Raw genomic sequence first — 15,092 nt, 5'->3', positions numbered from 1 at the left:
GAAGGAACTGAGGGGCGGTTGGGTCGGCATGGGTATATAACCGGTGCCATGGCGGTGCCACTCCAGGGAGCGCCCAGCCGACCCATCGAGTGTTGCTAGAGTAAAAATCTTCCGATTAATGTGCACGCGGTGCGCACACACCTGACTGGAATGGATATGAGCAAGCACTCGAAGGAGAATAAGAATCTGAAAATATTAAGCATTATAATTGCTTAAATAAATAGCGTATTATCCTATGTACCAAAAAGATGTACCAAGTCTAGAGTAAAAGCTCTACTTAGTTGTAAATTAACAGATTTTTAATGGTTATGCAGAATCACAGACTTTTAATGTCAAAAGGAACCATTATGATCATCTAGTCTGACTTCCTGCACAATGCAGACCACAGAATCTCACCCATCCACTCCTGTATCAAATCTGTCTGAGCCACTGAAGTCCTCAAATCATGGTTAAAAGGCTTCAAGGTGCAGAGAACCTTCCAGCAAGTGACCCATGCCCCACGCTGCAGAGGAAGGCGAAACCCCTCCTAGGGCTTCTGCCAATCTGCCCTGGAGGAAAATTCCTTCCCGACCGCAAATATGGCGATCAGCTAAACCCTGAGCATGTGGGCAAGACTCACCAGCCAGACACCCAGGAAAGAATTCTCTGTAGTAACTCAGATCCCATCCCATATAACATCCCATCACAGACCACTGGGCGTATTTACCGCTAGTAGTCAAAGATGAATTAATTGCCAAAATTAGCCTATCCCATCATACCATCCCCTCCATAAACTTATCAAGCTTAGTCTTGAAGCCAGATAAGTCTTTTGCCCCCACTACTCCCCTTGGAAGGCTGTTCCAGAACTTTACTCCTCTGATGGTTAGAAACCTTCATCTAATTTCAAGTCTAAAACTTCCTGATAGCCAGTTTATATCCATTTGTTCTTGTGTCCACATTGGCACTGAGCTTAAATAATTCCTCTCCCTCCCTGGTATTTATTCCTCTGATATATTTATAGAGAGCAATCACAACTCCCCTCAGCCTTCTTTTTGTTAGGCTAAACAAGCCAAGCTCTTTGAGTCTCCTTTCATAAGACACGTTTTCATTCGTCAGATCATCCTAGTAGCCCTTTTCTGAATCTGTTCCAGTTTGAATTCATCCTTCTTAAACATGGGAGACCAGACCTGCACACAGTATTCCAGATGAGGTCTCACCAGTGCCTTGTATAATGATACCAACATCTCCTTATCTCTACTGGAAATACCTCGTCTGATGCATCCCAAGACTGCATTAGCTCTTTTCACGGCCATATCACATTGGTGGCTCATAGTCATCCCGTGATCAACCAATACTCTGAGGTCCTTCTCCTCCTCTGTTACTTCCAACTGATGCCTCCCCAGCTTATAACAATAGTTCTTGTTATTAATCCCTAAATGCATGACCTTGCACTTTTCACTATTAAATTTCATCCTACTACTATTACTCCAGTTTACAAGATTATCCAGATCTTCCCGTATGATATCCTGGTCCTTCTCTGTATTGGCAATACCTCCCAGCTTTGTCTCATCTGCAAACTTTATTAGTACTCTCCCACTTTCTGTGCCAAGGTCAGTAATAAAAAGATTAAATAAGATTGGTCCCCAAACCAATCCCTGAGGAACTCCACTAGTAACCTCTCTCCAGCCTGACAACTCACCTTTCAGTACGACCCGTCATAGTCTTTAACCAGTTCCTTATCCACCTTTCAGTTTTCATATTGATCCCCATCTTTTCCAATTTAGCTAATAATTCCCCATGTGGAACCTTACCAAATGCCTTACTGAAATCGAGGTAAATTAGATCCACTGCATTTCCTTTGTCTAAAAAATCTGTTACCTTCTCAAAAAAGATCAGGGTGGTTTGGCACGATCTACCAAAGCAAATGAGAATTAACCTTTCTTTAGAAAATAACTGAAGTACAAATAAAAAAGCTGATTGAAATTGATGAATCAAATAGAACAGTGGATCTCAAACTATGGGCTGTGACCCCGAAGTGGGTCACGACTCCATTTTGATGGGGTCGCCAGGACAGAAAGTCCCACAGGGGGTCCAGAGTCCCAGCCAGGAGCACCACAGATGGCACAGGGCCCAGAGCTCCAGCCACAAGCCCCACAGACAGTGATGCTGAAGGGGTGGGGGCAATTTTTTCTAGTGGGGAGGACACGATTTTATTTTAAGTCCAAATGGGGTCACCAGCACAAAAACTTTGAAAAACACTAAAATAGAGGCTTTCTACTTGGTGATTTAAATCATTATTTAAATTGCTGATTTAAATCGCCTTGATTAAAATCAATTCACCCTGGAAGAGCCCAACACAACTACTATTTTGCATTTACTTTTGTATCCTCCTCCCATGGATGCATTTTGACTAAACGCCATGAATGAAATACAGATAATAATACCCAGACACTACAATGGTGGTGCATGGTTGGCAGCATAACTCAAAGATATTAATTTTTTTCTTGCTTTACGTTTCTATCTCTATTCTCTCCCCCTCGTTCCATTAGGTTTCTTATCCTCCCCACTGTGCTCTGTTCCCTCCATTCTCCCACTCTTCTCATTTCCTACTTTCAGCCTCCCATTCTCTCTTCTCCTTTAACTAGATGTTAAATATTTTAATAAAGAATGTCTTAGAGGGTAACTCCTTGAACAAATACTGAATCAAAGTATTAAATCACAGAATATTAGTAACCAGAACTGTGTCTTTCCTTGTTACAAAATTCACTTCTATGTAAATGAGCTGTTTAATACATTATGGCCAAGATTATTGATCCAGGGGAAGTATGTGTTAGAGAGCTTATTCCTTCACTCTTCCATTTCCCTGGTCCTTCTCGCCTGAACAGAGAGCAACAATACCTGAAGTCCGAAGGTGCAAACAATTTGATATTTTTGGGGTGAACTTTCAGCAAGCTTAAATCCAAGCTCCTTTTTCCCTATTTTCGAATCTCAACTTACTTCCTGTTTGCCCCTAACTTACAGTAATATTTACAGCTATACCTTAACAAATCATTCTACTGAAATTTACCTAACCAATCCTAACGTATTGTAACATGGTTAGCCAACGAATTATATCCCACCACCTTAATTAGTTTACACCCAGCAAAATTAATTATACAGCAGACAGAAACAATCAAAGAACCAGACAGAGCCCACGCAAATAAATATACAAAACAATACAAAAGTGAGGATTTCACAACTATATCTATAAAGACATAAGGGTTTCCCAGCTGTATCTATTGATAAGTGAGTTCTTACTAGACAGAAAACTATTAAACTAAATTTCCTTTTACATCTTCTACGCTTTTCCCTTTCTCTGGAGGTGATAGATCGGATCACCTTCCTAATAGCCCCAGATTGCCTTATTTCAGTATGACTAAAGAGGGCCTCAGATTGTCACAGTGAGAGAAGGCCCTTACACAGATTCTTTCTTTTATACCTTTATAACCAGCTAAATAATAAACATGTATCTAAATTCTTAAAGTATAGGCCTTTACAGACAGGCTTGAATATCTATATCCTAACAGTATGTGTTCATCTGTCCTAAATTAAGCTCCTCAGTCTATATTTAAGCATTGAAATAAATGGCCCAATTTTAAAAATGCTGAACACCTAGCTCAGGGGTCGGCAACCTTTCAACAGTGATGTGCCGAGTCTTCATGTATACACTCCAATTTAAGGTTTCGCGTGCCGATAATACATTTTAACGTTTTTTAGAAGGTCTCTCTATAAGTCTATAATATATAACCAAACTACTCTTATATGTAAAGTAAACAAGATTTTCAGAATGTTTAAATTAAAATGCAGAACGTATTAGTTCAGTGTGATCTTTGACCTTGCTTTTCCTTGCTGAGTCTTCCAATGTCTGGGGGCACATATTTGGATACTTTAAGCTACACACAGGCTTCTGAGTGATCAGTTGATAACCAGCTGGCAGGAGGTCAGCGGCTGGAACCCCAGATTGGCAGCTGAGGTAAGTGGAGCTGGTGGCTGGTAGGGCTGAGCAGGGCCGGAAGCCTGGACCCTATCTGGCAGGGGGCCTGCACTGGAACTCCAACTGGAAGCAAGGTGAGTGGGGCTGCAATGGGGAGCCTGGCTGGTAAGGGGCCAGCAGCCAGAACCCCAGAGCAGCAGCAGGCTGAGCGAATCAGCCCGCCCAGCTCTGGGGTTTCAGGGGTGGGCTGAGTGTCTCCACTCACCCCCGCTCTGGGGTTTCAGCTGCCAGCTCCTGCCAGCTGGGGTCTCAGCCCACTGTCAGCCTGGGGTTCCTTCACCCAGGCCAGCAGCAGGAGCTGAGTGGGATTGGCAGCAGGACCCCAGCTGGCAAGGGGCCAACAGTAGGAAACCCAGAGCGGCAGCGGGTTGAGCAGCTCAGCCCGCCCTGCTCTGGGGTTTCGACCACTGGTTCCTGCAAGCTGCGGTCTCAGCCCGCTGCCAGCCTGGGATTCCTTCACCCAGGCCAACAGGGGGCACTAAGTGGGACCGGGGGAGGGACCCCGGCTGGCAAGGGGCCAGCAGCAGGAACCCCAGAGCAGAGGCGAGCTGAGTGGCTCAGCCCACTGCATGTGCCGTAGGTTGCCAACCCCTGACCTAGCTGTTCCTGGACTTGTTAATGTTTGGAAACATAGCAGTGATTCTGGTATTCCGGGCTCCCGGACTTAAGGCCATTACATTTCTCCACCAATGCCCTCCAAAGAATGCAGAGTATATACACCTTAGAAAGGAATCAGCAAAGCAATAGCCTGAGACAGGAGCTCACATACAGCAGAACCTCAATTATCTGATCTAATTGGAACCAGGTCCAGATTGGATAATCAAAAATTCAGATAATCTGGAGAATGGACAAAGAGCTTTCTATCCGTTATGTTAAGATACGGAGTTGCTTTTAAGCTATCTGACCTCTCCCAGAGAAGCATTAAAACACACACCCCTTTTTTATTTTCAGCGTACATGAACAGTTACTTCTAGTAAAGAGTACCAGTTTTTAAAAATGCAGAATGATCATTTTAAGTTGCAACGACAACACTGTATATTATTTTGGAGTTGCTTGAGTTTATCATTTCTGCATTTTTAAAAACGGGTACTGTATTCTTTACTAGAAGTAGCAGTTCATGTATGCTATCCTGTGTTCTCGTTGGTTGTTTGGTTAATACAGAGAGCTGGATAATGGAGGCTCGGATAAACGGGGTTCTACTGTACCATGGTGATAGGTACATTGCAAATATGGAGAAATTCCACAGCTTCCAGGGGAAGCCCCACCTTCCCCAGGGACTATGTGCCCTCCCACAGATTCATAGATTCTAAAGCCCAGAAGGGACCACTGTGATCATCTGGTCTGACCTGTGTAGCACAGGACATGGAACTTCCATAAAATTATTCCTAGAGCAGCTCTTTTAGAAAATCATCCAACCTTGATTTTAAAATTGTCAGTGATGGAAAATCCACCACAACCCTTAGGAAATTGTTCCTGTGGTTAATTACTCTGTTAAAAATTCACGCCTCATTTCCAGTCTGAATTTGTCTAGCTTCAACTTTCAGCCACTAGATCATCCTAGACCTTTCTCTGCTAGACTGAAGAGCTCATTATTAAATATTTGTTCCCCAAGTGTGTACTTAGACTTTAATCAAGTCACACCCTAATCTTCTCTCTGTTAAGCTAAACAAATTGAGTTCCTTGAGTCTATCACTATAAGGCAGGGTTTCTAAATCATTTAATCATTCTCGTGGCTTTTCTCTGACTCCTCTCCAATTTATCAACATCCTTCTTGAATTATGGACACCAGAACTGGACACAGGATTCCAGCAGCCATTGCACCAGTGCCAAAGACAGAGGTAAAATAACCTCGAGATTCTCTTGTTCATGCATCCCAGGATTGCACTAGCCTTTCTGGCCACAGAGTCACATTAGGAGTTTGCATTCAACTGATTCTCCACAATTACTCCCAAATCTTTTAAAGCTGCCTTTTGCCAACAAAACAGGGGAGGTATACACACTACAAAGCTACTTTTGGTGGCAAAACTCTGCTGTTTTGCTGACAAAATAAAACCCCTTCGCCGAGAGGCATAAAGCTGTTTGCAGCAAAAGTTAAAGTGACAAAACGCCAGTATAGACACTGCTGTTTGTTTTGTTGACATAACTGGCTTCCACCAGTATCCTACAATGCCTGTCGTGACTGTTCTGCTTACTGTTTTGATCTCCGGGAATTATCTGACAGCTGAGGTACTGCTTCGTTTTGGGGAACGTTAACATGGAATGCTCTCGTCCTGCTCTGCACTAGGAACACAGCCGCAGGCAGACTGCTGCTGCGGGGAGTGGCGGGGGAAGGGACTGCTGTGCTGTTTTGACGTTCCTCAGCAGCGAGAGCTCACAGAGCTTCTCAGGATTCTGCTCCTGGCGGCTGTGGGAGAACTCAGAGGGAATCACAGAATCATAGGCAGGAAGGCAGAACAGACTTTTTCCGGAGAAACTGCTGTGCCGAGCAGAGTCAGGGACTGCCTCAGGATAGGTCAGTCAGCCTGGTGTCTCCCTTGCCCTATATACACTACTCTCCTCTCCCTCCCCACACACATTTCAGTTGAAAAAGCAAGTGACAATATACTAGGAGGCCCTTGGAACCATGAGATTGAGAAACCTTCATCATGTGATGCTGCACCTGCCCCATGAAGCATTGCAAACCCTTCCCAAAGCACCTTGCAGCCAGTTGCACAGTGGGATAGCTACCAGTGCATTGCTCTTTGTGTCGATGCAAGAGCTGTTAATGAGGATGCACTCTGCCGACACAAGGAGCTAGTGTGGACACCCAACAGTGGTTTTAAAGTCACATACCTTTTGCCGACAAAACTTTGTAGTGTATCTAAGAAGTAGGGCCTAGATTCTTTGTTTCTAGATGTATATTTATATTTAGTTATATTAAAACTCATATCGTTTACCTGCCCCCAGTTTACCAAGTGACCGAGATCACTCTGACTCAGTGATTTCTCCTCTTCATTATTTACTACTCCCTCAATTTTTGGTTCATCTGAAGACTTTAATAGCAATAATTTTATGTTTCTTCCAGGTCATTGATAATGTTAAATAGGATACCTTCTAGAGAGCCCTACCTCACCTAAGAAGTGGCCCCCAGGGAGCACATCTCTTCCACCCATACCCCGACGGGCCCTGATGCACACCCCATCTCTTTCACCTACATGAGACAAAGTGCCAGTCTGTACCCTAAATAGTACTTACCTTCCCTGCATAGTGAATGATGCTGAACCCTAGCATGTGGCCTCTACATGGCTGGAAGTGTGAGTTCCCCTTGAAGGTGCTGTTCAGTTTATCCACAAACGTTTTATCAGTCGCCTGCAACATAAGAGATTTCATAGTCAAACCCACAAAATGAGAAATTAATAGTTATTATTTATACAGCATCTCCATTCCCATCAAGACACTGGGCAGGGATCTACAACTGACTAGAAACACATTTCAATACAATACAAATGTAATAAAAGCCACCCTAACAGCTGAGACAGTGATGAAGAGAATTCTTGTCTATGCAGTAACTAACCCTACCAACTGCTACTTAACCTTTTTGCAAATCCCCATACTGTAAATCCACCCAACAGCTTCCCAGATTGACATCCACCCTCATTTGAACCAAGGGATGCATCGTATTCCCCATCAACTGAAGTCTTTAAATCAAGATTGGGTGAGTCTCTTCCTAAAAGATCCGTTTAATCTCTGTCACAGGTTACTGGGCTCAGTGAAGGAGTTATTGGGTGAAACTGTGGCCTGTGTTATGCAGCAGGTCCCTTCAGTTTGTCTATTATGTGTTGAACAGAGATGACTCCATATCCCAGGAACAGCTGCAGTATTCCAAACTGAGACTATATGAATGGTGGAATCTTCATCCTTAGAGGTTTTTAAGGCCTGGCTCGACAAAGCCCTGGCTGGGATGATTTAGTTGGGGTTGGTCCTGCTTTGAGCCAGAGGGTTGGACTAGATACCTCCTGAGGTCTCTTCCAACCCTAATCTTCTATGATTCTATGATCTAATATTCCTCTCTTACTTACAGATCTTTGAACTCTAAATGGCATGACAAAATATGCAAAGGCCCTGATTCTGCAAACACTTATACACATATTTAACTTTACACATGTGAGTAGTCCCATTGAAATCAAGTGGGCTACTTGTGCATATCTGTAGGATCAAGACCTAAAGCAAATTTGAGGGAACTAAATCTAATAGGCCTGGTACATTGCGAAGAAGAATAAAAATCTACCAGGTCAGCTGGAGAATCCTAAACCTCCTTAAAGCGTTCAGGCTGTAAATCCTTTGGGGAAAAAATGCAAAGAGCAGCAGCAGCCAACATGATTTCACAGAGAAGTAGCTTCACAGACTTGGGGAATGTAATCTAACAATGCTAAAAGTAAATGAAAAATCATCAGCATAAAAATGTACCACTCTTCAGTAAGAAAATATTTCACTTGAAGTAAAAGCAAGTATCAGGCAAGATGTTATAGGATTATCAGTGAAAATGCTATTTCTTTGTGTCTGGTTTGTTCACTTTGTATGCTCAGCATTTACACTGATATTTTTTGACATTCTCTCACTATCACTCTAGTTCCAGCATTACTGATAGGTAAAGAAATGCTGGGCTGAGATGGTTTCTGTCCTGACTACATAGGTCAGCGGACAATGGGATGCAGAGATGAGAATGAGTGGACTTCTGGTGTAACATAGGGAACCAGAATTGCCTTGACCATATTGGTATCACCAGGACGACTTTCACCTTTCCCTGCCTGATCTTTACTAGCATTTTCGGCAGCTGGGGAATTGGAAGGAATGTGTACATCAGATGCTCCAATCATTTACACCTCTGGTCAAATTTGGGCCTCAGGTATCCTTGGAGCAGGATCTCTGACAATCCCTGTTTTTGCTTGATGGACACAGATCCCTAAACAGAAGGCCACCAATGAAAGAATACAGTCTTTTTCACCTGGTCTTGTAGTTCCCAGTTGTAGTTTGCCTGCTTGGAAATTGCCTATGTGAAAAATAGATTGAGTTGTTTTCAATAAATGAATATTGAAAACAACAATATTGAAAACATGATGTCCCTGACTAGAAAGTGAACCAGGGTCCAAGCAATAGATGCTGTGGTCAATCTGCCAGCAAAAGCATCCATTCGTGACTGACCAGACATCCAGTGTTCCAAGAACACCAAGAAAAACCATATTTCCCCCACCTTTTTTATTTTCTCTCTCCTCCACCTTGTGTCAGCCTGTCTGTTAGAAACAGGAGACGTAACTACCCTTTACACACCAGGACTGAAAGTAAAATTAATCCTTTCCTTTTCAAAGAAAGGTTATTTTGAAAATAAGAGGCTGATATTTTGCCTCCAAAAGGGGAGAGACTTTAAAGGCTTTGATTAAGTTTGTTTTGCATTATCACTGAATTTTAGTTACAATATAAATGCTTGTTTTAATTTCTTGTTCTTTCTTGTATTTGATTAATAAACTTTAGAATCAATGCTTTTGAGTGTTTGCCAAGAAATCGAGTAAAGTAAGGTCTATGTAGGAAAAAAAATCTGCACCTCTTTGTATCACTGTTTTTATGTTAAGACAGAGAAATCACCTTGAACACTTTTGATCCTTGAAATTAATACAACAGAACTGTCAAAATGTTTGCTTTGATGATGGTGCTGACTAGGATGAAAATGACAATGGTGCATTTGAGTTTAGCTTTTGCACACTTTGTCACATCATCTGCATACTGATGATAAAAGGATGGCAGAAGGGTAGGTTTCTGCAGGTCCAGCTCCAGGTTTTCTGCTGCCACAAGTGGAAAAAAAAAAAAAAAAAAAAGGTGATCAGCGGCACTGCCGCTCCTTTGTATTGGCTACCCCAAGCACCTGCTTCCTTAGCTTGTGCCTGGAGCCGGCCCTGGGCTTTGGCTTGTGGTAGGATTGAGCCCTAGTATATTTCCTCTTTGGTGGCAGAGTATTTACGCTGAGGGAACAAAGTGTGGTTTTAGAGTTGTTAAGCGTGTACAGTGACTCATCTGTCCTCTCACTGAACAGGAGGCCTTCAAATGGTAGAATTTCAACCGTTGCCCGCACTTTTCAGGAAATCCAACGAATGGAGCCATGATGACCATTTCATGGCAACAGTAGTTGCCAGAGAACAAGAGGCAGTGCCTGCCCTATCCAGAGCTGCTTGGAATGATGACCTAGCCTGCAACTGTCCTTTGTCAATTACAGACTAAAACTGCTGTCTGCAGTCCTGGGGAAATATGTCCTGTAAATTCACTAAGTATCAGAGGGGTAGCCATGTTAGTCTGTATCCACAAAAACAATGAGGAGTCCAGTGGCACCTTACAGACGAACAGATTTATTTGGGCATAAGCTTTCGTGGGTAAAAAACCTCACTTCTTCAGATGCATGGCGTGAAAATTACAGATATAGGCATAGATATACTGGCACATGAAGAGAAGGGAGTTACCTTACCAATGGAGAACCTCAGCCTGGACCAGTCCACACAAGAGATCCACTTCCTGGACACTACAGTGCAAATAAGTGATGATCACAGAAACACCACCCTATACCAGAAACCTACTGGCCACTATACTTACCTACATGCCTTGAGCTTCCATCCAGGACACATCACATGATCCATTGTCTACAGCCAAGCCCTAAGATACAACCACATTTGCGCCAATCCCTCAGACAGAGGTAAACACCTACAAGATCTTTATCAAGCATTCTTAAAACTACAATATCCACCTGGGGAAGTGAGGAAACAGATTGACAGAGCGAGACGGGTACCCAGAAGTCACTTACTACAGGACAGGCCCAACAAGGAAAATAATAGAACAGCACTGGTCATCACATACAGCCCCCAGCTAAAACCTCTCCAGCACAATATCAACAATCTACAACCTATCCTGGAAAATGATTCCTCATTCTCACAGACTTTGGGAGGCAGGCCAGTCCTCGTTTACAGAGAGCCCCCACTCTGAAGCAAATACTCACCAGCAATTACGCACCACAAAAATACTAAACCAGGAACCAAGCCCTGTAACAAACCCCGTTGCCTACTCTGTCCCCATATCTACTCTAGTGACACCATCATGGGACCCAACAACATCAGCCGCCACATCATCAGCGGCTCATTCACCTGCACATCTACCAATGTGATATATGCCATCATGTGCCAGCAATGCCCCTCTGCCAAGTACATTGGCCAAACTGGACAGTCTCTAGAAGAATAAATGGACACAAATCAGACATCAGGAATGGTAACATACAAAAGCTAGTAGGAGAACACTCCAATCTTCCTGGACATTCAAAACAACAGATTTAAAAGTAGCCATCCTTCAACAAAAAAACTTCAAAAACAAACTTAAAGAGAAACTGCAGAGCTACAATTCACTTGCAAACTTAACACCATTAATTTGGGCTTGAATAGGGACTGGGAGTGGCTGGCTCACTACAAAAGCAATTTTCCCACTCTTGGTGCTGACATGTCCTCATCAATTATTGGGAGTGGACCACATCCACCTTGAGTGAATTGGCCTTGTCAACACTGGTTCTCCACTTGTAAGGTAACTCCCTTTTCTTCATGTGCCAGTATATCTCTAATTTTCACTCCATGCATCTGAAGAAGTGAGGTTTTTTACCCACAAAAGCTTATGGCCAAATAAATCTGTTAGCCTTTAAGGTGCCACCCGACTCCTCATTGTTTTTGTAAATTCACTGCAATTAATAAAGTCATATTTTGTCACAAGTGCTTGCTAATTTACAATCCTAAACTGCAAGCTCAGTGATTAATATAATTATCTCCTGAAGAGATCTAGTCACTTAATATCCTTATGGAGTCCAATTTATTAAATCCTGCATAAAGTCTTCCCAAATAAAACTCAAACTTAAGAACTCTTTATCCCAGTTTCAGCTGGTCCCAGACCCTCCTCCCTGAGCGTCTGTCTTCTTCCCAAATGCCTCTTGCCTGGAGTTGGGCATTCTCCAAAGGTTGATTCAAGGCCCTGCAGGAGCCTTCTCACTCCCTGCAGCATCTGCAGGAATCCACTAACAACCACCTGCATCTATCCCCCCCTTTATAGGGCTCAGGAGCCTCCTTAAAGCCTTTGGTCCAGGTGCACTGGACTCTGCTTCCTCGTAAAGGGGCCAGTCACCCTGTGACATACCCTGTGTTTGACAGTTTCAAAGGGAGAGAAAGTAGCAATGCTCACAACAGCCTTAGACACAATCTGGACTCACATCCTGGTTAGGATGATTTAGTTGGGGATTGGTTCTGCTTTGAGCAGGGAGTTGGACTAGATGACCTCCTGAGGTCCCTTCCAACCCTGATAGTCTATGATTCTAGTGAGCATGGTTTCTGCGGGTATTCAGGTGACATAGTCCCACTGGCAATGGATTCAGAAGATGGGTATGAGTCCTCTGAATCAAATGGCAGTGCCATCAATACCGGAGAGGAGTGTGATCTAGCTTGACTCATAGACAGTATTAGGGGAGGAAACCACATGGTAGCCTGTGCTGTCGCAAATCTTGGTTCTGCTTGAGGTTGCCCCAAAAGAAGCAGGGATTCTGGTTCCGTACAGACAATGAAATTGCTTGCTGCTGTATATGGAATCAATGCTATTGATGGAAGATTTGTCGTCATCCTCTATCTTGTTGGTACCAGAGGTGACATGCTTTGTGCCAATATCAGCAATTTTGAGATTGCACTCTGAAACAAAAAGCATTAATCTCCCCATGCAAAGGCTGTTGGAACCATTGGCACTCATTCAGTCAGTATGGAATGATCCTGTACTGTGGGGAGCTCCTTCACCAGTAGACTTCTGCCAGTTGGTGGTGCCAGGTCCTCTGACTTAAATGCTACAGAGCCAGGATCGCGGTTCTTATGAGCGCTGGATATGCCCATGCCGTGGCAGGGAGTCTCATAAGATGGGGATGACAGGCTTTTCTCTGAAGATGGCTTAGAGGAAGATTTATCCCTCTTCTCTTTAAGGGAATGCGTCAATCTCCCTTCCTCACTCTTTTCCTAGTGCTGCTTACCAGTGTCCTTTGAAAACTATTTCAGAGAAGGAGCCTTGGAGTTAATCAACACTGAGCTTAATGGAGCACTCCTAAACTCCTGCAGCTGGTGTACAGAGGGTTCCCCCAAGCCAGAGTCCCAGTCTGCCCTCATGGACCTGTCCATCAGAAACATTTTAAGCCAGCTCTCTCTGGATTGCAACATCCTATGCAACAACAAGCAGCAGATACCACAGTTAGAAGTAATAAGAGTCTGTCCTAGGAGCAGAGGCAGGTGTTATGGTCGTCCTTCATAAGAAGTAGTCTGAGGCAGACTACAGTTTTTAAATCCAGGCGACCTGGGCACTTTAGGAACCTGTTCTTCAGGATGGAGATGAGTGGGGGAGTTAAGCCCTGAAAAATGATCCCCCTTTGCACTTACTTTCTACTGTAAGTAACAGTTACCTAAATATAAATAAATACATACGCACACAAAACCAAATAATTAGCCAAATCTCAACTGGCTACAGATACAGCTCACTCCATCTCAGCCCAAGGATGGGGAGGAACTGCAGTGGCAGATGACTGGTGCTACCTTTTATACCCTCAGAAGGGAGTACGAGGGTAGGCAGGTGCATGTATAAGCCAATGGACACTGCTAGTGAAAAGCTTCTGGTCTCAGCACAAGGAATGCATGTACAACCAAGCTCTTGAAGAATTAGTTGTTTTCCTTATAAAAATGAAATACTTGTTTTTAAATAATGTTTAAGTATAATTATTTATATATATTTTTAATCGCCACTACTCAATAAGCGCACCCTGTCTTGTTTACTGGATGACAGACTGATCATACATAAACAACAGTACCTGATCACATAACTAAAGACTAACATAATGTATATGCACAAACAGGACACATGTTAAGGTTATACAGAAAAACTTAATGTTGGCCATTTCCTCGTTTTTGAGTGTTTATATGGAATTTCCTGGTACATATTTATTAGGGTTGTCAATTAATGGCCACTAACTCATGCAATTAACTAAAAAAAAAAAATCGCGATTAATCGCAGTTTTAATCACACTGTTAAACAATAGACTACCAACTGAAATGTATTAAATATTTTGGATATTTTTCTACATTTTCAAATATATTGATTTCAATTAGAACACAGGGTTGGTCCTGCTTTGAGCAGGGGGTTGGACTAGATGACCTCCTGAGGTCTCTTCCAACTCTAATCTTCTATGATTCTCCTCAGACATGTGTTGCACCAGCCCCCACAACATCTTCTCTGATCCACAGCTTGTCCCTGTACCACTCTAGTCACAATTGCCATACCTGAGGGAATGCGCTCTGCTCATCCAGGAGAGACAGCAGCCCCAGCGGTTTGGCCAGGAACAGGTCCTGCAGCAGGAGAAGGAAAAGAGATGAGCCCCTTACCTAATGGAAGTGGAGGGAGTTCATCCTCTCCTGAGAGGCCATCTCCCCTCTGTCTGCTCACTACACTCTCTGCCCCCACCTTCAAAGGAACTTTTCCCCAGATCCTAACCCTCCCAACACTGGATACAGTATTTCCTCTCTCCCTCCCTTGGGCCTATGCCTGGGGCTAGAGGGGTCTCTCCCTCACCCAGGTCTAGGTCACTCACCAAAATGGGTTTGTTACTGTTGAATGTAATTGCCTCCCAGGGCAGCCCTTCCTCCTGGTATGCGGCCTGCTCCAGCTGGAAAATATGCTGAGACACAGAAGACAGTAAAATTGGAGCTCCCAGCAGCACCAACAGCCTTCAGCCAAGCAAATCATGCATCCTTCCCCTCGACATGCTATGTGGAAGGCAGAGTCACAGCTTCAAACCACCTCAGCACTCGTATACCTCCCCAAGACAAGATCACTGCTTTGAGCAATCCCCTTGTGCCAGGCCCAGCGTCCAATGGTAACCCACATGCATAAGGAGACCCTTGCTCCTGGTCTCCACTCTGCTCTCATGGCTGGATCACAACTCTGGGTTCCCCCAGCCCGGGGGGGAGGGGAGGAGCTACTGTACAAGAGAGGTCACCATTCTGCCTTC

At 43.7% G+C, this 15,092-nt stretch overlaps 1 protein-coding gene across 4 annotated transcripts in view; it reads right to left on the bottom strand.

Annotated features, from left to right (window-relative positions):
- LOC127046482 (unconventional myosin-VIIa-like) overlaps positions 1-15,092 on the bottom strand; it is a 128,895-nt gene that overhangs the window by 77,290 nt on the left and 36,513 nt on the right. For all 4 annotated transcript variants that reach the window (XM_050943555.1, XM_050943556.1, XM_050943558.1 and 1 more), the window contains 3 exons: positions 14,673-14,759; positions 14,365-14,430; positions 7,247-7,360 (listed from right to left, as the gene is read on the bottom strand). In XM_050943555.1, the coding sequence (XP_050799512.1) occupies positions 7,247-7,360; positions 14,365-14,430; positions 14,673-14,759 (267 nt within the window). The remainder of the gene's footprint in view (positions 1-7,246; positions 7,361-14,364; positions 14,431-14,672; positions 14,760-15,092) is intronic.

The sequence above is a fragment of the Gopherus flavomarginatus genome, chromosome 3, assembly GCF_025201925.1.
Source record: "Gopherus flavomarginatus isolate rGopFla2 chromosome 3, rGopFla2.mat.asm, whole genome shotgun sequence".
Taxonomy (NCBI): domain Eukaryota; kingdom Metazoa; phylum Chordata; order Testudines; family Testudinidae; genus Gopherus; species Gopherus flavomarginatus.
The sequence above is the reverse complement of the archived record's forward strand: the minus strand, read 5'-3'. Positions and strand labels throughout refer to the sequence as shown.